Source organism: Pongo pygmaeus, chromosome 5 (genome assembly GCF_028885625.2).
Source record: "Pongo pygmaeus isolate AG05252 chromosome 5, NHGRI_mPonPyg2-v2.0_pri, whole genome shotgun sequence".
NCBI classification, from domain to species: domain Eukaryota; kingdom Metazoa; phylum Chordata; class Mammalia; order Primates; family Hominidae; genus Pongo; species Pongo pygmaeus.
Window position 1 is genome coordinate 85,170,001 of NC_072378.2, and position 27,048 is coordinate 85,197,048.

Sequence of the window (27,048 nt, forward strand, 5' to 3'; positions counted from 1 at the left end):
TTAGTATTTCCTACCTCTCAGAGAAAAAACTCTCCACCCTTTAACAAAATATATTAAGATATTTGGACAGCTAATATTTAAGACATTTTCAGAACATTCTGTAAAATACGTAGAAAATATGTGAGATAGGCCAGGCGTGGTGGCTCACGGCTGTAATCCCAGCACTTTGGGAGGCAGAGGTGGGTGGATCACCTGACGTCAGGAGTTCGAGACCAACCTGGCCAACATGACGAAACCCCACCTCTACTAAAAAAAATACAAAAATTACCAGGCATGGTGGCGCATGCCTGTAATCCAGCTACTCAGAAGACTGAGGCAGTAGAATCTCTTGAACCCAGGAGGTGGAGGTTGCAGTGAGCCAAGAGTGCCACTGCACTCCAGCCTGAGTCACAAAGTGAGACTATGTCACCCAACACAAAACAAAAAAGCTAGACAGATTTTTCACCTTGCCAATTTACCAAAATTCCAGTTATTTACAATTCTGAATATTTTCACAAATATGGTTCATAGTAAGAGTTCAATAAACACTTTCTTAGATCACTGGTGTTTCCCTATGACTCTCAAGCGTTCAAGTCTTCTTTAAAGAGATGTTATGCATTTAACAAGTCTGATCAACACCTGTTATTTTCCAATTAGTTTACCAATATTGAAATTTATACAATTTTTAAGTATACAAATTTCACTCACATTTGATTTTTTGCTGCTTGCCTCTGAGCTTTTCTTTCTTTCCTTTTCTGATCTGGTGGCTTGGCAAAAACAATTTCAATATTTTCTCCCTCCAAGTCTTTGCCATTCATTTCTTCCATAGCCTTAAAAAATTAGATAAGTCAATATAAAAATAGGACTTTCAGACAATTATGATTCATTTAAAGTTGGAATATCATTTATCATTAATGTGGGAAGGACAAGAGAAAGCCCCATGCAGGCAGTCAGATAATTTTATTTAAAGATGCAGATCTTCAACTATTTTTCATTTTTACTTAGAAAACTGCCAAGGTCACTAAAACCAAAAGGTTTTAGTTTGAATGGATTCCATGGACTTCCAAGCTTCCTCCAATTTGTAAAACTATTTTGAGATTCTAAAATGACTAGAAGTTGTTAGTCTGATTTAGATGCCTATAATTCCACCATATTTACCTTGACAGCACCATCTCGCTCATCAAAATGAATGAATGCATAATCTTTTAACTTCTTCACTCGTTCCAGTTTCCCAAACTGACTAAATGCCTTTTCTAAAATCTCTTCTGTTACAGTATTGGCAAGGTTGCGTACAAACAGCACTTTTACCTAGGGGGAAGAAAACACCCCCCTGTATTATTTCCAAAGAGTTCCATTTCTAAGATACCACCACCCCACCCTATAAAGTTAACTGAAATCACAATCCATTAGAAGAATGTCAGAATATAAAAAAAAAAGTTTTCAACTCCTTGGGTAAATATCAAGGAGCAGAATTGCTGGATCATGTTGAAAGACCTGAAATAGATGCTTTGCCAAAAAAGATATACAGATGGCCAAGAATCTCATGAAGATGCTCAATGCAATCTGCCATTCGGAAACCGCAAGTCGAAACTATTAGAATGGCCAAAATCCAACACACTATAAATGCAGATAAGAATGCAGAGCAACAGAAAGTCTCATTCATTGCTGGTGGGAATGCAAAATGGTATAGCCCCTTCGAAAGACAGTTTGGCGACTTCTTACAAAACTAAACGCACACTTCCATATGACCCAGCAATCCTGCTCCTTATTTACCCAGAGTTGAAAACTTACATGCACACAAAAACTTACACAGGGATGTTAATAGCAGCTTTATTTGTAACTGCCAAAAATTTGCCAGACGCAGTGGCTCACACCTGTAATCCCAGCAGTTTGGGAGGCTGAGGCGGGCAGATCACCTGAGGTCAGGAGCTCGAGACCAGCCTGGCCAACATAGTGACACCCCATCTCTACAAAAATACCAAAATTAGCCGGGTGCGATGGTATGCGCCTATGGTTCCAGCTACTCGGGAGGCTGAAGCGTAAGAAATGCTTGAACCCAGGAGGCAGAGGTTGCAGTAAGCCAAGATCGTGCCACTGCATTCCAGCCTGGGTGACAGAGCGAGACTCTGTCTCAAAAGAAAAACAAAGAATTTTCCAAAAATTGGAAGAAACCAAGATGTTCTTCAATGGGAGAATGGACAATTGCGGCACATACAGAAGGAATATTATAACTGATAGAAAGAAACTAGTTAAAAGCCACAAAATGACACAGAAGAACTTTAAATATGTATTACTAAGAGAAAGAAGCCAATGTAAAGGTTACATAATGTATGGTTCCAACTATGTAACATTCTGAGAAGGCAAAACTATGGAGACAGTGACTGCCAGTGGTTGAATGGGGAGGGATGACTAAGCACAGGACAGAGGATTTTTAGGGCAGTTAAACTATTCTGTATAATACTATGATGGAAACACAGTTATACATTTCTCCAAACCCATAGAACATACATCTAGAGTGAGACCTCATGTAATATGGACTTTAGGTCCATCAATTTTAACATCAATCTACGTCCATCAATTTTAACAAATGTACTATTCCAGTGCAGGATACCGGTAGTGAGGAAGGCTGTGCCTGTGTAGGGGGCAGAAGTCATATGGCAATTCTGTGCTTTCTGCTGTAAACCTAAAACTGCTCTAATGAAGTCTATGAAAAACAAAATGCAGACTACAGGCTACATCAGTAATAATTACCAATTAGTAATTATTTTGCAATAAAAAAGATAATTTTTCCTAACAAAGTAAATACCATGCCCTCTAAGAGAGTTATTGAATGTTTAACACTTAACACAAGTGGCCAAAACTAATTAAAACCTGCTTTTGAAATCTTAAAGGGGGAAGGACTGTTCAAAATATTAATAAGACGAACTGTTCTCTCAATCCTGAAAGCTTCTCAAAGTAAAATTACAAAATTTAACCTTTTCACTAACATTATCACTTCCTCGTAAAATACTTGAATACCATCTGAATGTGTTAATCTAAAGTGCTAACCCAATGAGACTTTATAGGCCAGAGGAAAAACGAATCCTAACTATTTTCTGTTCTCTAAGACCACTTATCCTTCAATAATATTCATAGTTCCCTGGCACTTCACATTACCCTCAATTTAACTCAACTAGTGGTGTCTGACACCTAACCTATAAGTAATAAAGTGGGAATTCTTAAAAGACAAAGGATAACTGGGGCATGGTGGCTCATGCCTGTAATCCCAGCATTTTGGGAAGCAGGATTGCTTTAGGCTGAGAATTCTAAGACCGGCCTGGGCAGCGCAGGGAGACTAACTCTGTCTCTACAAAATTTTTTTAAAAAATTAGCCAGGTGTGGTGGTACACACCCCTGTAGTTTTAGCTACTCGGGAGGCTGAGGTGAGAAGATCTCGAGCCTGGGGCTACAGTCAGCTATGATCATGCCCCTGAACTCTAGCCCTGGGCCACAGATCTAGACCCTGTCACTTAAAAAAAAAAAAAAAAAAAGAGAGAACAAAGGATAGAACAAGTAACTGCAAATTACTGCACCACTGTGTAATAAAGTGTTGACTCAAGGGATGTTTATTCTTATACAATGCCTCCACTGACTGCTGAAGTCAGGACACTTAATAATGGCTAAATGTAACTGCAAGCAGCTCTGCTGGGGCCAGTATAATTTACTGTTTTTAGTAGTAAGACTTTTAACCCCAAAACCATGTAAACTAATGGTGCCATTCTCAAAAACTCAAATTGCTCTTAAAAAACACACAAAATGGAAGTCAACTGTCTACAGCATGTAGACTACTTCATTATAAGATTGTGATGGCTATACAATTATGGCTAAGTATCCACGAATCAATTTCTATTTTCACTTTGCAGGCACATGGTATTTCCAGTGTGCACTGCCTAGTCCCATAGTAAAGAACATTTCTCCCAACTCTAAAAATATGGTTTAAAAAAAAAACGTGCACAGGGCCAGATGCAATAGCCTCACGCCTGTAATCCCAGCACTTTGGGAGGCCGAGGTAGGTGGATCCCGAGGTCAGGAGTTCGAGACCAGTCTGACCAACATGGTGAAACCCCAGCTCTACTAAAAAAAACACAAAAATTAGCCAGGTGTGGTGGCGGGAGCCTGTAATTCCAGCTACTTGGGAGGCAGGAGAATCACTTGAACCCGGGAGGCGGAGGCTGCAGTGAACTGAGATGGCACCAAGGCACTCCAGCCTGGGAAACATGGGAAACAGGAGTGAGACTCTTGTCTCAAAAAATAAAAAAATGTATACTGCTCATTTTATGTTTCCCCCTCACCCCCCGGCCCTTCTCCCATTAATCCCTCAAAAAATATTTTTAACTTGACTATCATTACCTTTGCCATAACCTCAGGATCAGGATCTTCTATAGGATCAGCCCATTCAACAGTTCCAACATTCCCCCAGACCTTGACTTTACCACTCATTAACCTACGCCTTGCCTGGGCAGCTGTTTTGTGATCTTCATATTCAAGAAAGCAAAAGCCTCTGTTTTTTTTCTTGTCATCCGGTTGGTGGTATAAAATGACGTCTGTAAGACCCTCTGCAAGTAAGCAACCATTCCAGGAAAATTAGATGAAATAACTAGCAAATACAAGTAGATCAAAGGATTTATCTAAGATACTACTTAAATATCAAAATGAAAAATCATCTCTTTCCTTCACTAGACATCTTTATAAAAGACTATCAAAAACTAGGTCCAGATTATTTTCCTAATCTGTTTCCGAGTTTTTCAACACAGAAATCTCCAAAAAGAACATGTGCTCTTTTTAATTAGACGTAAGGACTATTTTTGCTTTCACTAATTAAATCAGAGAGGCAGATAAAAATTTTCGTATAATTGTTGTAAGAAAATGGTAGTATAGATCAAATATGGCTATTTTTCTTATTATGCAAACACTAAAATTCTTTTTAATGGCACTTTTCTGGCCGTAGATATCAATGGCTTTATTTCAAATAAAATAGAAGTTATAAGTACTGCATAAAAATTTCCAATGTCCTGAAGGTTGATAACAGGCCGATAATTTGTTAGACACTGTTGGCAGACCAAAATATTTTCTAAAAGAAATCTGTCATTTAAAAGTTGTTAGAAAAGACATTCTACAGTTCAAAAATTTTTTTTACCATGTTGACAATATATAAACTCTGTTTATGGGCCAGGCGCGGTGGCTCATGCCTGTAATCGCAACACTCTGGGAGGCCGAGGCAAGCAGATCCCTTGAGGTCAGGAGTACAAGACCAGCCTGGCCAATATGGTGAAACCCCATCTCTACAAAAAACGCAAAAATTAGCCAGGTGTGGTGGTGTGCGCCTGTAATCCCAGCTACTTAGGAGGCTGAGGCAAGAGAATCGCTTGAATCTGGGAGGTAGAGGCTGCAGGGAGCCAAGATCACACCACCACACTCCAGCCTGGGCAACAAAGCAAGACTGTCTCCAAAAAAAAAAAAAAAAAAACTCTTCTATAGCAATACTTACTATTCCTGTAATTTCAAGAACATCAAATCATTATTCATACAATTCTACTAATAACATCAACTAACACCTAGAGAAAGAACACACAAAGAAATACAATCTTCCAAAACATAGGAAGAACAATGATTTTGCAGAATGAATTCAAATCCTAGCTGTATTCCCTACTAACTTGTACAACGTTTGGCAAGTTATTTCCCAAATCCCTGAATACCTGTTTTTCTTATCTGAAATATGGGGTTACCTACACTTCAAAAGTTGTAGTGAGGATTCGATGAGTCAATAAATGTATTTAGAACAATGCATGACACACAGAAATATGCTATTATCTTCATTATTAAAAGCTGCACCTCATTCCAAATAAATCCAACTTACCTGTTACTTTGCTAAATTCTTCAAGAATCTGTTCCTTGGTTTTACTCTTAGGAATAGAGCCCACAAAAAGCCTATTGTTGGCAACTGAGATGCAGACACCAATGTGTTTTCCAGAACGAATTTCATGATTATTATACTGAAAGGGGAAAAAGTGCATCATGTTTTTAAATTATTTATACAACTAGAAGAGTTAATTATAAAAGATACACAAGAGCAAATCATCCTTTAAAAAGTAGTTTACCTTAATTCCCATACAAGGGAATTATGAGGAACAGATTATATTAATAAGACCCAATGGACAAGTTTATGAACCAATTTAATGCAAATAAAAGGTTATTAAATCCTTTACTTGATTAATTAGAAATCAGATCTGCAGCAGCTTAAAAACAAGAAGTGCCAGTTCCTCAAAAACTTAACTTTTACTTAAGTTCATCCCATCAACCAGTTATTCTCATACAAGGAAAACTGATCCCAAGATCAGCAAGATCTCTGCCTTTCTGTTAACCAGCACCTAAATCTATTTTTCCATCTTTCCTTCCTCTTATCAAAAGTTGCAATAAGAAATTTCAGGCTTCAAATATTTAAGTCTAAAAAAACAGCTTTTATTTCTGAATCCAACTGTACTTTTTCCCCATTTCATTTTCATTATGCATATAACAAATTATGAAGGAAAAAGAAAAGTAGATTGGTCACAGCAAAAATGTACAGAAACAACTTTAAAAGTACAGTAAAAAGTAAATTTAATTTTCAAGTAACCATATCCCACATTATCATAAAGCAGAGGCAAAAAGCAATGTGTCAAAGTGACAAATCTACCAATTAGTATTATTTACAAACCCAAGTGCAAAGTATCCAAGTAATCTAGAAAAGTGGATTATATGGGTTAGTTAAAACCACACCTCAAAATTTATGTTACTAATAATGGCGGGAGCAGCGGCAATAATTATTGATTAATCTTCCCACACCTAACCTCAAAATCTATTCTACATGTGGAGCTACACAAACTAAAGAACCAACATCAATTTCCATACAACTTTACAGAACTACCTTACAGCAAAAGAAACCATTCTTCTATCATGCCCATTCTTGCTAGGTACACCAGGTATTAACAGAAGAAAACATGTAATTCAGAAAGTTGAGTCCTCCCTGTCCCTTTCTCCATCACCAGATAATCAAAATTTAATAAAGTTCAAATACCATACCTCCAGTTCAGAAAACTTTATTGCTTTCTACCCCACTATTCTGTACAGGCTATTCAAGTGCGTGGCCATCCTGATTCCCAGGTTTATTTCTATTTCTCTACATTTATGCCAGAGGCACAACATTAAAAAAAAATAAAAAGATGACTCCTGCTACTTCTCTTCTCTCTCTCAAATACCTTTTTATATCAACTCTTAAACATGCAGGGGTTTTTTTTTTGTCTTTTCTGAGACAGAGTCTTGCTCTGTCTCCCAGGCTGGAGTGCAGTGGCACTATCTTGGCTCACTGCAACCTCCGCCTCCTGGGTTCAAGCAATTCTCCTCCCTCTGCCTCCCAAGTAGCTGGGATTACAGGCGCCTGCCACCACGCCCGGTTATTTTTTGTATTTTTAGTAGAGACAGGGTTTCACCATGTTAGCCAGGCTGGTCTCGAACTCCTGATCTTGTGATCCACTTGCCTCGGCCTCCCAAAGTGCTGGGATTACAGGTGTGACCCACCATGCCGGGCCACATGCAATTTTTATACTCCTATGGCTCTGAAGAAATTGCCTTCCTTCCCTGAAACTTCTACCATACAAGCTCCTCTGGATACCTGTAAATTGAGTTCAACCACCCAATACTTCAATACATAAATACTAAAAGGGTCAACAAAATACTCCTCCATGTTAACACAGACCAACAGTTCTCAACAGGAGTGATTTTGCCCCCCAGAAGTCATCTGACATTCTTGATTGTCACAACTTGGAAAGTGGGGACTTGCTGCTGGTATCTACTGGGTAGACAGAAGAATGCTGATAAACATCTTACAATTCAGAAGACAGCCTGTCACAAAGAATTATCTAGTCTAAAAGATCAGCAGTGCTGAGGTTAAAAACTCCTGCCATATACTTTGTTTTCTCATATAGCATTCATGTCTTTCTCTTCTATCAGACTAATAATCTTTTAACAGCAGAAACATGTTACCTGAATGTAGCAGAGTTATGGCTGAATCCATCATTGCACAGAATTATGGACAAGTAGATTATAATGCCTTATTTTACAAGTAAAATTAAAGTAAGAACACAATAAATTACTTTATGTACACTTCCTGGATTCTTATAATCTAGCATCAAGCAGCCAGCCTTAGCAACCAATCAGTGGTTTTCAAATTGGTCATGCAATCAGTAATTCTAGTAATTAACAAAAACAATTAAAATACCAGAAAAAGGTAGAAAGAAATACTAAGTATGTAAAGGCAAAAACAGGAGTGATTTTGGGGGTGACAGATTTTGGTATAATGAGGAGGGGAACTGGTATTTTCCAATGTTCTCAAAACAGGAGCTATTAACTATAAGAAAATACCTAATTCTAAAAAAACTTCTAACAAAAACTTGAATTCTTAGTTCTACCAAGAAAATACACCATTGAGAGGAACCAAAATCCTTGTAAGAAATCTAGGCGGCAAAGGCAAGACAACAGAGAATGGAAACATTCCATCAAGGCAACAATAATCAAAGAAATATAGAGAAGACAGCTAATCTGTAACATAGGCAACACTTCCATTAACCATCAATATTAACAATGCTGCTTCAAATTATTAATGACTGTTTCCATTATTATCTACTGAAAGACCATTTTTTTCCTTCCTACCCATCATCACTAGCCCTGATGCTAATCAAGTTAGCCAAGGCATGATAGGTAGAAAGTACAAAGGATGGATGTGGTCTCTGAACATGACTAACACAAAGATTTAGCAGGATTTATAAAACAAACTGCTGATTCCTCTCTACCCACATTTTTTCAATTAAAATCTTGGGCCAGGCGCGGTGGCTCATGCCTGTACTCCTAACATTTTGGGAGGCTGAGGCGGGCGAATTGCCTAAGCTCAGGAGTTCGAGACCAGCCTGGGCAACACAGTGAAACCCCGTCTCTACTAAAACACAAAAGAAATTAGCCAGGAGTGGTGGCAGGCACCTGTAATCCCAGCTTCAGGAGGCTGAGGCAGGAGAATCACTTGAAACTGGGTGGCAGGGGTTGCAGTGAGCCGAGATCGCACCACTGCACTCCAGCCTGGGCAACAGAGCAAGACTCCATCTCTACAAAAAAAAAAAAAAAACAAAAACTTGGAACAATTGTATTACAGGTAACAGAGAGTAAACTAGCTCTCCAATGAAAATAAGTCACTAAACGAACAAAGTAAGGAGACTCTGTGTATACTGCCCAACTATAACAAAAGTAGTACCTAGAAATTAACATTTCCGGAAGCAACACCCCATCTATGGATTACGCATGCCTTTTTTGTACGTATATTTGAATTGCTTAACCTTTCTTATGCTAATGCCACTCTATCACCTAAAAAAAAAACAAAAACAAAAACAAAACACTTATCCCAGCAAGATGGGTAACAGTGAGTTACACAGTGAATGGGGTAATACAAAAAACAAATGTGAATAAGGGATTCTAATTTAATACTAGTAAACCCTAACTCAAGAGGTAAGTGTATCAGGACACTACAGTGGTATAAAAAAACGAGCACACACATAAAAAAGTCTTCTTTCCTACTCTAGAAAGGTTGGCCCTGAATCTTAAGTTAGTTGTAAAAATCTAGCTTTCAAGCTCAGTACCATAGTGAAATGAACCAAATAGAAAATGAAGATTAATTATGATCATTAATCAATGTGAGGTTTCAGTTTTTAAGAACACCAAAACAGTAGTACAGTCTGGAACATTCCTGTCATCAAGTCTCAAAATTTTAAGTCACTTTTAAGTCCTTCCCTCATAGTCACCAAATTCCCAGAAATTCAGCAATGTCAAATTTGGAATCTGATCCAGAAGAGGCTGCTTAGTCCTAACTCTTCTCAGCAAAGCCACTACCTCCAAAGCCATCCACATTGAAGATTTTTTTTGTTTTTTTGTTTTTTTTTCTTTTTTGAGACCGAGTCTCACTCTGACACCCAGGATGGAGTGCAGTGATGCGATCTCAGCTCACTGCAACCTCCACCTCCCAGATTCAAGTGATTCTCCTGCCTCAGCCTCCCTAGTAGCTGGGACCACAGGCGTGCGCCACCACACCCGGCTAATTTTTGTATTTTTAGTAGAGACGGGTTTTCACCACGTTGGCCAGGCTGGTCTCAAACTCCTGACCTCAGGTGATCTGCCCGCCTCAGCCTCCCAAAATGCTGGGATTACAGGCATGATCTACTGCACCCAGCCTAAAGATTTCTTAATTATAAAGTCTTCTTTATAATGAGACAAAATCTACTTCCTTAAATAAACCTATTTCTTTCCCCCAAATGACAGCATTTCATATACCTGGCACACAAGCACATGACTTAGTTGTTCTCTATGCTTGGCTAATCATTGCTTCCCTGATAATGGCAAACTAAAGTACCCCCAAGAAATACTGACAAGTGTCACTGAAGAGTGACATTCTAACACAATACTGTAAATGCAGACTGAAACAGGAGTCTAGAATAAACTGGCGCTTATTACTAATTTTCCACTTCTAGACACATCACTTACATATTGTCTGTGTCACCCTAGCTTATTTGGCAACCACACATTACTGACACCACAGCCTGTTAAACTAGTGTCAATACTTGACTTTAGTCAATTCCATCTTGATAGATATAAACTTTCTTTCTCAGGCTATCAAAATTTTTCAGATCCTGACCATCATCCAAGGCATTTATCACTGCATGGAGATTCAAGTTACCAAACATATCATGAACAGTCCAACTACACTTTCAATTGTTGATAAAAACTAGAATACGACCTACAGCATACCACTATGACCTTTCATTTCTCTTTCCAAAATCTCCGATCTTTCTCCTTTCTATTGCTGCCACCCTCCTCCTGGCCTTTGTTGTCTTTATTCAAATAATCTTCATTATTCAGCCACATACAACACGCTACCCATATCAGGGCTCAAAGAGCAGGTGAGGGGTGCTATGCAGCTTAGCCCAGTATGAACTAACTCCTGGCACTGACTTTATTACAAGTTTTATTTCCACAAAACACTGCTTCAGCTAGATTCACCTGTTTTCTTCACCGTGCTGCTCAAACCTCTTTATTGCAAAGCCTTCTCCGCCAACCCTAATCCAGTCTCCCTTCATCCTTCCTTTACGCTTTGCACCATTGGATTCCACTGTAACAGTAATCTTTCATGTTCTATAAACTCTCTAAGAACCTGTATATCTGCAGTAAAAGTTTTCATGCTAAACACGCTATCTGCTAATTATTAAAAATATCTCTGAACCTACCTTGTCAACTACATTCATCAAAATGGCTGTACATGAGGCCGAGGCAAATAGATCACTGAAGGTTTGGAGTTTGAGACCAGCCTGGTCAATATACGAAAAATAAAAAAAAAATAAAAAAAAGGGGCCAGGTGTGGTGGCTCATGCCTGTAATCCCAGCATTTTGGGAGGCTGAGGCGGGCGGATCATGAGGTCAGGAGTTTGATACCAGCCTGGCCAATATGGTGATACCCCATCTCTACTAATAACACAAAAATTAGCCAGGCGTGGTGGTGCTCACCTGTAGTCCCAGCTACTCGGGAGGCTGAGGCAGAAGAATCGCTTGAACCTGAGAGGCAGAGGCTGCAGTGAGCCAAGATCGTGCCACTGCACTCCAGCCTGGGCAACAGGGCCAGATTCATATCAAAACAAAACAAAATTAGCCGGGCATGGTGGCAGGCTCCTGTAGTCCCAGCTACTCAGGAAGCCGAGGCAGGAGAATCTCTTGAACACGGGAGGCAGAGGTTGCAGTGAGCTTAGATAGCGCCACTGCGCTCCAGCCTTGTTGAGAGTGAGGATTTGTCTCAAAAAAAAAAAAAAAAAAAGCTATATACACATCATGACAGTATATATAACCAATCTGGTGACTAAAACCATCAGAGCTATTAAAATAACTTGTGGGCCGGGCACAGTGGCTCACGCCTGTAATCCCAGCACTTTGGGAGGCTGAGACGGGCGGATCACGAGGTCAGGAGATCGAGACCATCCTGGCTAACACGGTGAAACCCTGTCTCTACTAAAAATACAAAAAAATTAGCCGGGCGTGGTGGCAGGCACCTGTAGTCCCAGCTACCCGGGAGGCTGAGGCAGGAGAATGGCATGAACCCAGGAGGTGGAGCTTGCAATGAGCTGAGATCGTGCCACTGCACTCCAGCCTGGGCAACAGAGCGAGACTCCATCTCAAGAACAAACAAACAAAAAAACTTGTAACATGCAAACAGATTTCATCTATTCCAATGCTTGTACATAGACATTATTAGCATTTCATCAGGATATTTCCGTTAAGACTGTCATGGAATTGCAGCATCACTAGCCTTGGGCTCCAATTCCAGCAACATACCACACAAATACATAAACACACCTGCCTGTCCTTCTTCATGGTATTTAAATCAACATGTCTATTTCCAAACATCCCCTGGGTAGGTAAGGGAAGAAAGCATCATCACCTATTAATTTACCTTAATCACAGGGCAGCAAGTAGCACAGAATTGTAAATGGAGACTATTAAAACAGCAAATGGTCCATGAGTTACATAAGAATATTAGAGAGCACTGGTCAGCTAGTCAGGTTAGTTATCCAACACCTACTACATAATGGGGCACAATTCTAAATGTTAGGGAGAAAGGAAAAATATATATATATTCTAATGGGAAAAGACATGTAAATAATTTACAAAGTCAAAAAATAATTACAAGCTCATCCAAGCAAAATCTATTTTATCATTCTTAGAATACTGTCATGGGGGCAATTGGGTGGTAAGGTGCTCAATGTCACCTTACCCGAAAAGAAAGTATCAGTCATAAATGGGCTGCTTTCAACCCCTACGAAAGCAGAACAGCAGAAGGCAGCCTTAAACTGATAATGGCCATGGCTTGGCTGGGCACGGTGGCTCACGCCTGTAATCCCAATACTTTGGGAGGCTGAGGCGGGCAAATCACTTGAGCTCAGGAGTTCGAGATCAGCCTGGCCACCATGGCAAAACGCCATCTCTCCTAAAAATACAAAAATTAGCCAGGCATGGTGGCACACACCTGTAATCCCAGCTACTCGAGTGGTGGCTGAGGCAGAACTGCTTGAACCCAGGAGGCAGAGGTTGCAGTGAGCTGTGATCGCACCGCTGCCCTCCAGCCTGGGTGACAAAGCGTGACTGTGTCTCAAAAAAAAAAAAGGTCATGGCTTAAAGAAGGCAAAGCATGGCTAAAAGGGTAATTAAAAGGAAGAGTGGGGAAAGAGGTAAGAAGAAACTTGTCTGGATAGGGCCTTGTCTGTAAGTCATTTTTCAGCATAGGAATGCTGTGATCTAATTGATGTTGCCAAATATAAAGGGCAACAGAAGGCAGTGAGACTAGCTAAGTTTCTTCAGTAGTCTGAATGGTACAAATGGTACCTTAAACTAACTAGGGTAGTAGCAGCGAAGATAAAAAGTGTTAGATGCCAAAATATTTTGGCAACAGATAGGACCTACTTCCTTAACTCTTTTAACACTACCTAAACCACTACATAATTTAAAGTTATCAGGCTACCTGGTGACGTAACTTGTACAGCTGGCTTAAATTGTTATGTCTAACAATAGGGACCTCAGCTAAAGAAACCCGGCATCAAACTAGGGCTGGGATATTTAGCTGTATGGCCTCAGGCAAGTCTATTTCTTTCTACTACCTGGCAGAAAGGGTTGTTGAGGCTGAATTTAAAGGTAATAATGTAGCATCTAGCAAAGCTCCTGTCCCTTAACAAGCACTCAAGTAGTAGCTATTAATCACCTTTTCACAAGTTTAGATCATGCTTCCCTAGCTAATCATCATTTACAAATGAATTTTTTTCATTCCCCAAAATAAAGGTAGATGTTGGCTAGAATCAGGGTCATTTAAGAAACTTGCAGTTGCTTTTAATTAACTTCATGCCTCTTCAACTGTTAACATCAATTAACCCATTTTTGTAAGTCCACATACAAATAAAAAGTCTACAGTACTATTTAACCTACAGAAACTAATCATTGCTGTATCAGTATTAAAAGACAATGCCAAATACCTAAAACTATTTCAACCTAAGGTATTCCTCCAGACACTCAAAAGAGAAACAAAGGTGCTTCAACCTTGTCTGATCTATAAATAATGCAAAGGAGGCACGAGGCACTTTCCCAACATTTAGTTATATATAACTAGAATGACACTTCAATTAAAAATTCACTTTGGATAGAACTGTAACAAGTAGAATCTCAAAATGTGACACAGTAGAGACAGTTTCCAAAGTATGTGCCCTTGAGGAACATACTTAGGAAAGGGGTATTCATGTCTGCAAATGAATACAAAGTGGCAAAAAACATCCAAAAAAAATTGAGATTTGTAATTTCTCTAGAATGTTCCAATTACGTCACTTTCTCTAAAATCTAGTTCTTTGTTGCGCTAAAGCAAATCCACCAGATCCTACCCACAGTAGAGCATCCTTTTAAAAAAAGCAAACAATGGCCAGGCACAGTGGCTCATGCCTATAATCCCAGCAATTTGGGAAGCCAAGGCAGTTAAGACTGCTTGAGGCCAAGAGTTCAAGACTAGCCTGGACAACATAGTGAGACACCACCTCTACAAGTTTAAAAATTAGCCTAGCAAGGTGGTGTCCTCATAGTCCTAGCTGCTTAGAAAGCTGAGGCAGGAGAATCACATAAGCCCGGGAGTTCAAGGTTAGTGAGCTTTGATCATGACACTGCACTCCAGCAAGGGCAACAGAGTGACACCCTGTCTCCAAAAATAATAGTAATAATTAAAACCGTTTACTTAAGGCCGGGCACGGTGGCTCACAGCTGTAATCCCAACACTTTGGGAAGCCAAGGCACGTGGATCACAAGGTCAGGAAATTGAGACCATCGTGGCTAACAAGGTGAAAGCTGTCTCTACTAAAAAAATATTTAAAAAATTAGCTGGGCATGGTGGTGGGCGCCTGTAGTATCAGCTACTCAGGAGGCTGAGGCAGGAGAATGGCGTGAACCCGGGAGGCGGAGCTTGCAGTGAGCCAAGATCGCACCACTGCACTCCAGCCTGGGCGACACAGTGAGACTCCGTCTCAAAAATAAATAAATAAATAAATAAAATAAACAATTTACTTAAAAGTAGGCTGGGTGTGGTGGCTCACACCTGTACTCCCAGCACTTTGGGAGGCCGAGGCCGAGACACCTGTACTCCCAGCACTTTGGGAGGCCGAGGCCGAGACTGGGGTCAGGAGTTTGAGACCAGCCTGGCCAACATGGTGAAACCCCATCTCTACTAAAAATACAAAAATTAGCAGGGCATGGTGGTGTGCACCTGTAATCCCAGCTACTCAGGGGGCTGAAGCAGGAGAATCACTTGAACCCAGGAGGCAGAGGTTGCAGTGAGTTGAGATCACACCACCACACTCCAGCCTGGGCAACAGAGGGAGACTCCATTTCAAAAAAACTTACTAAAAAGTCAAAAAAAGCAAATGATGATATGACCAATTTATCCTAGTGGCTGTATACCAATACCTACCATTGGAAATTTTTTTTTTCCCCCTTTTTGGTTTTTTGAGACAGGGTCTCTTGTTGCCCAGGCTGGAGTGCAGTGGCATGATCCCAGGTCATCACAGCTTTGACCTCCTGGGACCACAGGTGCATGCCACCATGCCTGGCTAATCTGTTACTTTTTTGGTACAGATGGCGTCTATGTTTCCCAGGCTGGTTTCAATCAATCCTTCCACCTCAGCCTACCAAAGTGCTGGGACTACAGGTGTGAGTAACCACACCCTGCCAGAAGTATCTTTTAAAAGACAACAAAATGCAAAGTCTCCTATTAATTAGGTAGTACAAAATAATTATGCCCTCAGAAAAGGACTCAAATCACGACAGAGAAACCCAGAAAGAAATGTAGAAAGTTTTAAGACATGAGTTAATTCCTACGCCAATCAAAAAGAATGCTTATCTATAGAAGTTTCTCCATTATATTTAAAAACTATATTAATAAGACTGTATTCTAAGCAACCTACAGCAATGCAATTTTAGAATTCAATGTATTTATTAAACAAGGCAATTGTACAAATGGAAACATTTCCTAGTGTCTACTGGCACTCAAAATCACTGTGTTACTAATGGATTATAAACCATCTTCCTCTAATGATGTATCTTTACTGTAAAGTTTCTGGAAAACATCTATAAATAACTTATAGTGGTCACCTACCATAATTGGTATATTTTGATGGCAAGAATTAAGTAACTTACAATGTCAGTTTAATGATTCTTTTTCAAAATGTTACAAAATGGATCTGACACCACTAGCTAAATTCTGCAGTGGTCCCTCAGCACATACGGGGGACTGGTTCCAGGAACCCATACCAAAATCCATGAATGCTCAACTCTCTTAAATAGCATAGTGTTTGCACATAACCTATAAAATTCTCTCATACACTGGTGTATTTTTTTTTATTGGGTTTTTTGGGAGTATCTTCTATCCTCAGCCAGCTGAAACTGTGAATGCAGGACCCACGGTACAGAGAGCCCACTGTATTAGCTTTCTGTAGTTACGACACCTCACTGCTTACTGGATCATTCTGCATTTTCACTTACTGCTACTTTATTGCTACTTGGCAAAAATATTCTACTCTTTTATAGGAGATTAAAGGATTTTGGGACAGGCAAGGTGGCTCATGCCAGTAATCCTTGCACTTTGGGAAGCCGAGGTAGGAGGATTGCTTGAGACCATGAGTTCAAGACCAACCTGCCAGCACAGTGGCTCATGCCTGTCATCCCAGCACTTTAGGAGGCCAAGGCGGGCAGATTACTTGAGGTCAGGAGTTGGAGACCGGCCTGGCCAACACAACCCCATCTCTACTAAATATACAAAAATTAGTCGGGTGTGGTGGTACGCACCTATTATCCCAGCTACTCGGGTGGTTGAGGCAGGAGAATTGCTTGAGCCCAGGAGGCAGAGGTTACTGTGAGCCAAGATCATGCCCACCACACTCCAGTGTGGGTGACAGAGACTTTGTCTCAAAAAACAAATAAATCATAAAAACAAACTAAAGGATTTCTAAGGTACCTCTTTCTAGAGCTCTAAAATGCCCCTCCCCTCAAACTGAACTGCTGAAACTAAAATTTTGACAACTCAAAGGTTACCAGTAAATCTGAATTCCCTCTAAAACAGGAAGCACTCTTTTATGAAGGGAAAAATCAGACATGATTTGAAAATATCTGAATTCTCAAATTCTCTTTGTAAAGGCATACAAAGTATGCCTTTCTTTCAAGTAGCATACTTTTGTACTGTTTAACTTCCATCATACTCAATTATGCAAACCAGTGGGGGGTATCACTCAATACAGAAAAGGAAGACTTGGCCGGGTGCAGTGGCACACGTCTGCAATCCCAGCACTTTGCGGGGCTGAGGCAGGCATATCTTCTGAGGTCAGGAGTTCATGACCAGCCTGGCCAACATGGTGAAACCCTGTCTCTACCAAAAATACAAAATTTAGCCAGGTGTGGTGATGAATGCCTGCAATCCCAGCTACCGGAGAGGCTGAGGCAGGAGAATCGCTTCAACCTGGGAGGCGGAGGTTGCAGTGAGCCAAGATCGCACCACTGCACTCCTGCTGTCTAGGTGACAAAGTGAGATTCTATCTCCCCAAAAAAAAAGGAAAGGAAGACTTAAGAGTTTTATTTTTCTCTTTAAGGCTTGCTTAAAGTGATAAACCTCATGGTAAAGGAAGGGGTAAAACTCAGGAGGGAGGGAAAAAAAAAAGTCTGAAGATTTTAAGTTTGTCTGGAATTACCCACAGGATATGTAAACCAGATAAAGCAAATTTAACAAACATGGCATAGTGAGCTATCTTGTACAAAAGTTCTTCCCAGTTGTATTGCCTGATACATTCTATGGGTTTAAATTAGCCCCCAACTCTTCAACTATAAAATGCAGAAACCACTCCTGTCACAGAACTTAATAAAACTAGTTTAAAGGACTTACATAAACTACAATTTAAAATAGTAAAATTTCTTTCTGGCCAGGTGTGGTGGCTCACATCTATAATCCCAGGACTTTTGGAGGCCGAGGTGAGTGGATCACCAGAGGTCAGGAGTTCGAGACCAGCCTGGCCAACATGGCGAAACCCCATCTCTACTAAAAATACAAAAATTAGCTGGGCGTGGTGGCAGGCACCTATAATCCCAGCTACTCAGGAGGCTGAGGCAGGAGAATCACTTGAACCTGAGGGGTGGAGGTTGCAGTGAGCCAAAATCATGCCACTTCAGCCTGGGCAAAAGAGAGAAACTCGGTCTCAAAAAAAAAAAAAAAGAAAAAAGAAAAATTTCCTTTTTAAAAAAGTTGGAAAAATTACCAGGTCCTTACCTAACATCTGGTATTTTTAAATCAAATATGGCCACTCACCATAAAATCGTTTGTTTCATCAACTAGAAATGTATCACCATGTCTTTTGTGAATTATTTTAGAAAAAGGGATGGCTCAGGTATGGCCAGGAAGTATGACAGCCCTTACCACAGTTACTTTTCTTAAATCTTTTCACATTCCTATAAATTTAAACAAACGAACAAAAAACGTCGCTAAGCCAGATGTTTATAAAAACCAATTGCTAGGAATTCTACCATGCCGCCTTTCAGATGCTGAATCCTATCAACTATACATGCAAAGAGTATCACTACAATGCTTGCACAGTGATGTGGGGAAAAAAAAAAACCCGCCTAAATCAGTACTTCAAAAAATGTTTGGTAAACTCTTAGGCACAATAAGAAAAAAACCTGATATTAAAGACAGTGAACGTGAAAACTGAAGGGGAAAAAAGGACAACTTACCAGTTTAACAGCCTCCTGAGCTGCTTCTTTTGTACAAAAAGTGACAAACGCATAACCTCTATTGAGACCAGTGAGTGGATCCATCATTAGACGAAGATCCCATATAGGTCCAGCTTTCTCAAATAATGGAACAAGTTCATCCTCAAATAGATCTCTTGGGATCTTTCCCACAAATATCTGTAAATTAAATATTAAGTAAAAACCATGGAGAATTGCTTTAGGAAACCAGATACCTGTGCTTTTACTACAAAAGGTACAAGTTTTTAGTTGCTTTACCTCAGTGCCAACAGAAGGCTGCTGACCTGAATAAACGGAATCTGGAGGTGGTCCTCCATACTTCCTCTGTCCAGTGGTCACATCAAGTGTGTAGCCTGTTCTTTCCAAGAGTGCCTTGAAAAGTTCAAACGTCATTAATACATTTAATTCACTAGACCACACCCATACATTTAGCAGTTAACATCCATCTTGCTCAAATCTTTCCAATTATCTTGGCATGTTCCCTCATAAACAGGTTTGTGATGTCTGTTTTAAAATTTCCCCTTAATTGTGTACTCGTTATACTCCTAAATTATTATCAGAATTCCAGGGTCTTGTTCAAATTACTTCCTAGTCTCCACTTAATTATTAAATAGTGTGCTTAATGGACAACAAAGTTAAGATCAATCCATCAGCAACTTTCAAGAAAGGATGTATTACTATGTTAATACCATCTTAAAAAATGATTGTACCTAATTTGGTGGAGCATCTTTCAAATCTGGATCTCTTACCCAATAAATTCCCTATAAACCCCACTCCTAGGTACATACTGCCATTCTGGGCATTGTGCCAACCTCAGAAGAAATTACACTTCCCATACCAAGTCTAGAAACTTGGGAGCTACAGGGAAAAAAAAAACCTCCTATTATTGACATTTATGTGCCATATTTCATGGGATAGCATGGGTCATTCAGAAAAAAGTAACAGCCAAAACGATTTTTAAAAACTTTATGAAACTGCAACAATCTTACATAACCTCTGCATTTTAACTCCCAAAAGGTAACTTAAAATTTACACAACTCATATTTACTCAGAGCATTAGGTGTTTACTCCTTATTCTAGGCAAAGTATAGAAAGAAGTATAGGCTGGGCGCGGTGGCTCATGCCTGTAATCCCAGCACTTTGGGAGGCCGAGGCGGGTGGATCAGGAGGTCAGGAGTTCAACACCAGCCTGGCCAAGATGGTGAAACCCCGTCTCTACTAAAAATACAAAAAATTAGCCAGGCGTGGTGGCACGCGCCTGTAATCCCAGCTACTCAGGAGGCTGAGGCAGAGAACTGCTTAAACCTGGAAGGGCGGAGGTTGTAGTGAGCCGAGATCGCGCCACTGCACCCCAGCCTGGACGACAGAGCGAAACTCCATCTCAAAAAAAAAAAAAATAGTACACTCCTCCATTATCTGAAGGAAAAAGTCAAGAATTATTCCCCTTTTCCACTGTCTCAACCACAAAGCACAAAACTGGTTTTCTAAACAAAACCAATTTTATTAGCTAGTACATTCTGAAATAAAAAGACTAACCCTAGCTATTTGACAAAATTTATCAAAATGAATAATCTAGGGTCACCTCAGTCTCTGAAAATTACTGGACAGATTTTTAACATTTTCTACTCAAAGAACACTAACTGTTTATGAAAAATACTGTAATTAATAAAAACATTCATAAACTTTCTCACATCTACGATTACAACATAAACTAAATGAGTAATAGCTCATCTTTCCATTTTCTCACATGTAATCCCTGTGCTATAATCGAATTTTTTAACCTTAATAGTTAAGACCCAAATAACACTTTCTGTCAATCCACAAAAACAAAAACTTATTCCCTCTGTCAAACTTCCTCTAAAAATGTCTCTATGCCTTCTTACCACAACTTAGGTCTCATTAAAAATTTAAGCGGCCAGGCGTGGTGGCTCACACCTGTAATCTCAGGACATTGGGAGGCCAAGGTGGGTGGGTCACGAGGTCAAAAGATTGAGACCATCCTGGCCAACATGGTGAAAACTCATCTCTGCTAAAAATACAAAAATTAGCTGGGCCTGGTGGCGCCCACCGGTAGTCCCAGCTACTAGGGAGGCTGAGGCAAGAGAATCGCTTGAACCCGCGAGGTGGAGGTTGCAGTGAGCCAAGATCACGCCACTGCACTCCAGCCTGGGTGGCAGAGTAAGACTCTGTCTCCCAAAAAAAAAAAAAAAAAAAGCCACCCCCTTGCAAAAAAAAAAAACTGAAAGCTGAAAGTCACAAACTAAATTTAAAAGTTTAAAAATTTTAGTTCTAGCTCACAAATGCAGACTTAATTACAACTGAATTACAATGGAGACAACTATATGCCACTTTTATGGAAAAACTAGATTTACAGATCAAACTCAATTCACTCACAGCTAGATCTGTGAAAGCCTCCAATTCATGGTTGTCTTAAACAGCTAACTCCATATACCAGCCTTTTCTATATTCTAGGCTTTCCCTGTTTCCACACCATTACAACAATGCTCAAGGCCTATACCCTTAACTGATTTTCTTAAACCATATGCTTGGCTCAAGAACACTGGCACACTACAAAGCACACCAGGTTAAAAAATAATACGATCACCACATTGTCTATAAATTAGAAAACTCACCAATATAAATATCAAAACCGAGCTGAATTTGAAGCCATACACTATGATTTTAAACAAAAAAAAAAGCCTTCCCCTCCTGGCCTCAGTTTCTCATTTACATATCCACACTAAACAATCTTATTGTTAAAGCTGCTTTGAGAAATAATCTAATAATCCATACTGATGGAAGTGGAGGGCAGCAGGGTTAACATTCTGAATTCATTGGGATTTGAGACTCCTAAAAAAAAAAAAACAGTTGCCAAATGTACATTCTCCATCAGTATTTCAACTGTCAGTAAGCTGGCTTTGCAGCTTTTCAAAAAATATTCTAGAGGTATCATGGGTGTATTCCTTTTATACTGGGACTACCATTAGAACAGATTTAAACATCAGTAGCTGGATAACATGATAAACTTCACAGCAAATTGCTTTAGAAACAAATAGTTAAAAGAAACTAAAAAAAAAAACAGGAATTAGGAAAGATTGATGAATTATCTCAACATCTAACATACATCCATTTCATACCCAAGGAATATTTACCAAAATTAGGAAACAGTTAAAATGACTTTAAAACTAAAGGGAGTATAGAAAGACATACCTTAATTTTTGCCTCATCTGGTCCTTTACTAGAATCTGCTACTTTGGTCCCTTGTTTTTCTCTCTGCCTATAAGTCTTCATGACTCCACATAAAAAGGCACTTTTGTTCTGCAAAAAAATGTTCCATTAATATTTAACAATAACCATATCTGAGTCTAAAAAATTTAGCAGATATTCAAATTTTTAAATTCTTTTCACATTGACATTAACATTACCTGAACATGAGAGAGATCACTGTCTTTAAACTGTTGAAGAACTGCCAATGCACCGTCTTCATTGAATTCTTTTAAAGCTTCAATAGCTCTTTCATCTAAATCACTATGTGCAACTAGCCCTGGAAAAAATAAAAGTTATCAGCTTTTAATATTTTTAGAAAAGATTTTTTAGAGAAGACTATGTTGGCAATACAGTTACATGTGTGCCTTTACAATTCTTCTACTCCCCTTATCTATACCTGAAAAATAAACACACACTTCAGCCACTCTGAATTGAATCCTGAACTAAATAGGCCCTACCAACCACACTTACAATAATGAGCTAACTTCTTTTACATCTTTTATATCCGAAGTCTGATAGCTCTGAGCACTACAGTATTTTTACAGTATACAGACTTACGAATCCTAGAATCAACCAACAAAGTACCAAGCATGACAACTGAACCTCTACTCAATTTCAAATACCACCAGAAAAAGTTAACAGCCGCACCAAAAAGACAAGAAAACAAGTCTACAGTTACCAAGTTATTTAAGAAGAATCCTACTATAAAAATACTCAAAAAAGTCACATGGCCTGTTCCCAACATTTAGCAGCTGTTGCTACTATCATATACTTATCCATCAGGCCAGCATGCAAGCCAGCCTTTAGCGCCTAACCTTCTCTTCTTCCCTCCCTCTATACATCTTAACCTCTACTTCAAACTTAAATTAGCCAACTATCACAACAAGCAAAACTCCAGTTCCCACACTTATTGGAAACCACAAAAAGTTGCTATTTTAGCTCAAAGCCAGAAATCCAATAGAAAAATTTCATAATGTAATTTTGCAAGTGTTAGTTCTTACCTGCAACGTAAATTTCATCTAGTTTTTCAGCAACTTTCTGTGGTAAACCAGCATCAAGCAATGTCTGAAAATTTTCTGAATGGATAACTGCAGAAGTAGTATCCATGGGCTCTTCAGTACCATTTCCATTAACATGTTCTGTAGCCATGTTTCCAGAGATCTGTTCAAACGCAATAAGCAAAATTAAACTAGGATCTTCAAAAAGAATACAGGACAATATGAGAGCCCCATCTTTACTTTCTCTACCATTTACTACACCAGCTAGCCTGTGCCTCCCTTTAAAAAAGCCTTACAGTCACTATCGCCTGACAAGCCAGATTTGGAGCACAGGGCACAGAAGGACCGATTCACTATATTCTTCCTGAGCACCACCCCTGACTCACCTGCTAACACTCCCTAGGAAAAACCATATTACAAATACAGCCCAATCAGGACGGGTACGAGCCAGCGAGCGTGCCACATGCAGCTGTGCCCGTTCGGAAAATGAGGTGTGTGTGGAGAAAGCAAAACTGGGCTCCTCTCTCTCAAAGATAAACCCCCAAAGTGCGCGCTTTTCCCGCCTGCCGCTTATAGATCGGTAACAACAGCCAGCGAAGAACAAAGCGCTCACACAAGCCACCTTCCCACCACCCAATTTCTCCACCCTTTAACCCCGCACCCCAAAGCCCGCCCCTGACTCCGCACCCAGAGCGGCAGTCTCACCACTGCGGCCGCCAGGAGCCCATTAGAAACACGTGCTCTGCGCCTTCCAATGTCCTACAACTTCCTTCAACGGAAACCCAACGAATCCCAAACCAAGACGACCATCACTGGTTCCCAACATCAACCCGAAGCCGCGGTCGGAGCCCCCGGAAAGCTGTAGCAGCACAATCTCGCCCCTGAACACCGAGGCAGCGGCGGCGCCAGGCCACAGGCTCTCCCCGCCCCCCAGCGCCGCCGTCTCCGCCGTGACACATGGCTCTCCGCCCCGGGCGCTCCCCGGGCGCCGACGACCCCCGGCCGCCCGCCTGGCCGAGACGTGACCCGTGGAGCGCGGTGCGGGTCCCCACCCCTTACCCCTCCGTGCAGTGACTGCGGCGCCGGCCCGGCAACCCAGCAGCGTGAGGGCGTTCAGCGAACAGCTCAACGCCCGCGGGACCGTGAGCACCGCCCAAGCTCGCCGCACGGCTGCAGGACAGGACCCACTCCTCTCCGCCCACTCCCGCGCCGCGGCGACCGCCACGACAGCACCAACTCTGAACCCGCTCGCGGTCCGTGCGGGCCACGGGACCGTGGAGGCGCCTCCTCCCAGAGCGCCGCAGACAAAGCCCGAACGGCAGCAGCACATGGAGAGGAGGAAGTGGCAGCGCGGGCCGCGGCCTACTCCCAGGCAGCCCCAGTCAACGTGCTCTTCTCCCCCTTGGAATCCATTTTCCAGAAAAGCCGGTTTCTACCCGCGCCACCCTCCCCCAGCTCACTCCACAATGTCATGGAGCTCCCCTCCCAGACCCAGGTTCTGGCGGTCATTACCTCCCCGTTGGGCTGAGGCGGAGAAATCCTGTCCGATGGTATCGGGTTGCGGGAAACGCGTGCTCGCTGCTCCCTGTGTCCGGCGCGAGTGGAGCTGTTGTAAAATGGCGGCCGAAGCTCACGCCGCTGGCAGCAAACCCGATCCAGTTCCACTCGCCTCCGAGCGCGCTCCCGGTGCGCGCGCGCGCCCCCGCGTGACCCCCCCCTTCCCTTCCCTCCCCTCCCCTCCCTCGCGCGTCCGCTTCACTCACTCACTCCCTCAGCCCCTGCCCTCCTCCAGCTCCTCCTTCTCCCCCTACTACCACCACCACCACTAGCCTCTATCCGCCTTCTCTCGGCTTTTCTTATTCCCGCCCCCCGCTCCTTTACCCCACTGCTCCCACTCCCCTCTGCGGTCGCTCAGGCACGAGTGGCCGCCCTTCCCCTTCTGGCTCGCACGCTCCCTCACTCCCTCCCTCGCTCGCTCGCACTCTCGGCCCCGTCCCCCAGTCCCTGCCGAGTCGGCTCCTCTCTTTCTCTCTCCCGCGCTGACGTGACAACGTAGCCTACGCCTCGGGACGCGCGCCCGCGGGCTCCGCCCCCACGCCGCGCCGCCTTCCCCGCTCCTCACCACTTGGGTTGGGGGTGGGGGAGGCACAAGACCCCGCCCTTCCGCTCCGGCGGTGGCGGCGGAGGGGCCGAGACTGAATGAAAGGCCCGCCCCTTCCCCTCCCGACACTCCCCTTCCCTCTCCCCTCCAGGCGGGGCGGGCCGGCTCAGCGTGTCCCACTCGTTTTCCTTTGTCAGGAGACTGGCATCTCCCCATCCCGCCCCACCCCACCCCCACCGCGACACCACGCGCACGCCACCCCCACCGAGCTCCCGCCCGCCCCATCCCTGCCCGGTCCGGGGCTGGCGGGGCAGAGTGCTGTGGGCGCTGAGTGCGACTGCCGCTTCCCGGAGGGCACCCACCGGTCTGTGCGCGCCCGGCCCCCGCCCCCGGCTCCGCGGCCGCGTAGCCGTTCCAGGCGGTGTCCACGCCGCTGCCACCGCCCCGCGCTCTCCTCTTCGGGAAGCTGCAGGCGCACGTGTCCCCCGGGGCGGGGCGAGGCAGACAATGGGGCCGCGGGGGAGGGGAGCGGCGCGGACACCCGCGGACCTTTGGTCCGCCGGACTGGCGGTCCTCGAGTGCGAGAGTCGTTCCTGGAGACTCGGTCTCCCCAGCTGGACAGTGGGCCCTCCTCGCAGCCGTGCGGCTGCGCTTTCACGGGAACCTTCGGCGAAGGGAGGGGCGCCCCAGGCTTGGACGAGGAAACCCCGGCTGCTTTTGAAGGGGGAACGGGGCTGGCTCCAGTGGAGCGAGGAGCGGCTCCCGCCTTGGGATGACACGAAGGCCAGATTTGGAAGCGAAACCGCCCGGTGGTGAAGGGTTGTGCAATACTCCGTTTCAGTCCCTGGCCTTTTAAGCAGTTAAGGGCTTCCTCCTGGCACAGTTTGAGCAACTTGAAACAGCACAAAGCTGCGTGGTTAGAACAACTTTGAGAAAAATGTCTGTTTCTTTTAAAAAACCTTGGCAACTAAATCTTATGTGAAGTGACATTTCCTTTGTAATCGTTTACTAGGTACAAGAAAGACAAGACAAAGGCATTTGAATTACAGACGGGATATGGATACTAATTTTATCCAGGGCAGCTGTAATGAAAAATAGGAACAATGTCCTCTTGATTAAAAAGCTTATTTTTAAGAGCTTACTGGTTCCCCAGAAGAGCTCTGTGCTATGATAACAAATCAGTGGTTTGAGGAAAAGTTAGATAAGCACTCTTCAAAGTGCACAAGCACATAAAATGCTAGATTATTTTCATAGCTACCTGGATCAGATATGAAGTATGTTTTAGTCAAAGCACCACATAGCCAACCTGTTTAGTAAGGATTTGAGATCTCCACCACCCCAGATTCCTTACTATCAAACGTGTGGTATCCAGCTGCTTCAGCCATAGGGATTTTTGTTCACAATGCAGAGGTCGTGGTTAATGATATACATGAAAAACAAAATGTTTAATAGAAAACTATGAAAATAAGAGTCATACTATGGGTTAAACAAGAATAAAAATTGGCCGGGCGCGGTGGCTCACGCCTGTAATCCCAGTACTTTGGGAGGCCGAGGCGGGCGGATCACAAGGTCAGGAGATCGAGACCATCCTGGTTAACACGGTGAAACCCCGTCTCTACTAAAAATACAAAAAAATTAGCCAGGCGTGGTGGCGGGCGCCTATAGTCCCAGCTACCCGGGAGGCTGAGGCAGGAGAATGGCGTGAACCCGGGAGGCGGAGCTTGCAGTGAGCCGAGATTGCGCCACTGCACGCCAGCCTGGACGACAGAGCGAAATGAGTCTGAAACATGT

The 27,048-nt window shown here is 42.4% G+C and overlaps 1 protein-coding gene across 8 annotated transcripts in view; it reads right to left on the reverse strand.

The window, feature by feature from the left end:
- Nucleotides 1-26,220, reverse strand: part of SYNCRIP (synaptotagmin binding cytoplasmic RNA interacting protein) — a 35,988-nt gene extending 9,768 nt beyond the window's left edge. For 3 of the 8 annotated variants that reach the window (XM_063666390.1, XM_063666389.1, XM_063666388.1), the window contains exons 1-10: nt 25,620-26,220; nt 23,160-23,319; nt 22,317-22,435; nt 22,102-22,209; nt 19,150-19,263; nt 18,874-19,050; nt 5,876-6,011; nt 4,369-4,574; nt 1,138-1,287; nt 688-809 (exon numbers count right to left, since the gene is read on the reverse strand). In XM_063666390.1, the coding sequence (XP_063522460.1) occupies nt 688-809; nt 1,138-1,287; nt 4,369-4,574; nt 5,876-6,011; nt 18,874-19,050; nt 19,150-19,263; nt 22,102-22,209; nt 22,317-22,435; nt 23,160-23,307 (1,280 nt within the window). In that variant the 5' untranslated portion in view covers nt 23,308-23,319; nt 25,620-26,220. Of the gene's footprint in view, nt 1-687; nt 810-1,137; nt 1,288-4,368; nt 4,575-5,875; nt 6,012-18,873; nt 19,051-19,149; nt 19,264-22,101; nt 22,210-22,316; nt 22,436-23,159; nt 23,320-24,668; nt 24,883-25,619 lie in introns of those variants that run through there. The other 5 variants (XM_054492885.2, XM_054492884.2, XM_054492881.2 and 2 more) reach the window with 4 other exon arrangements.
- Nucleotides 26,221-27,048: the final 828 nt, after the last annotated feature.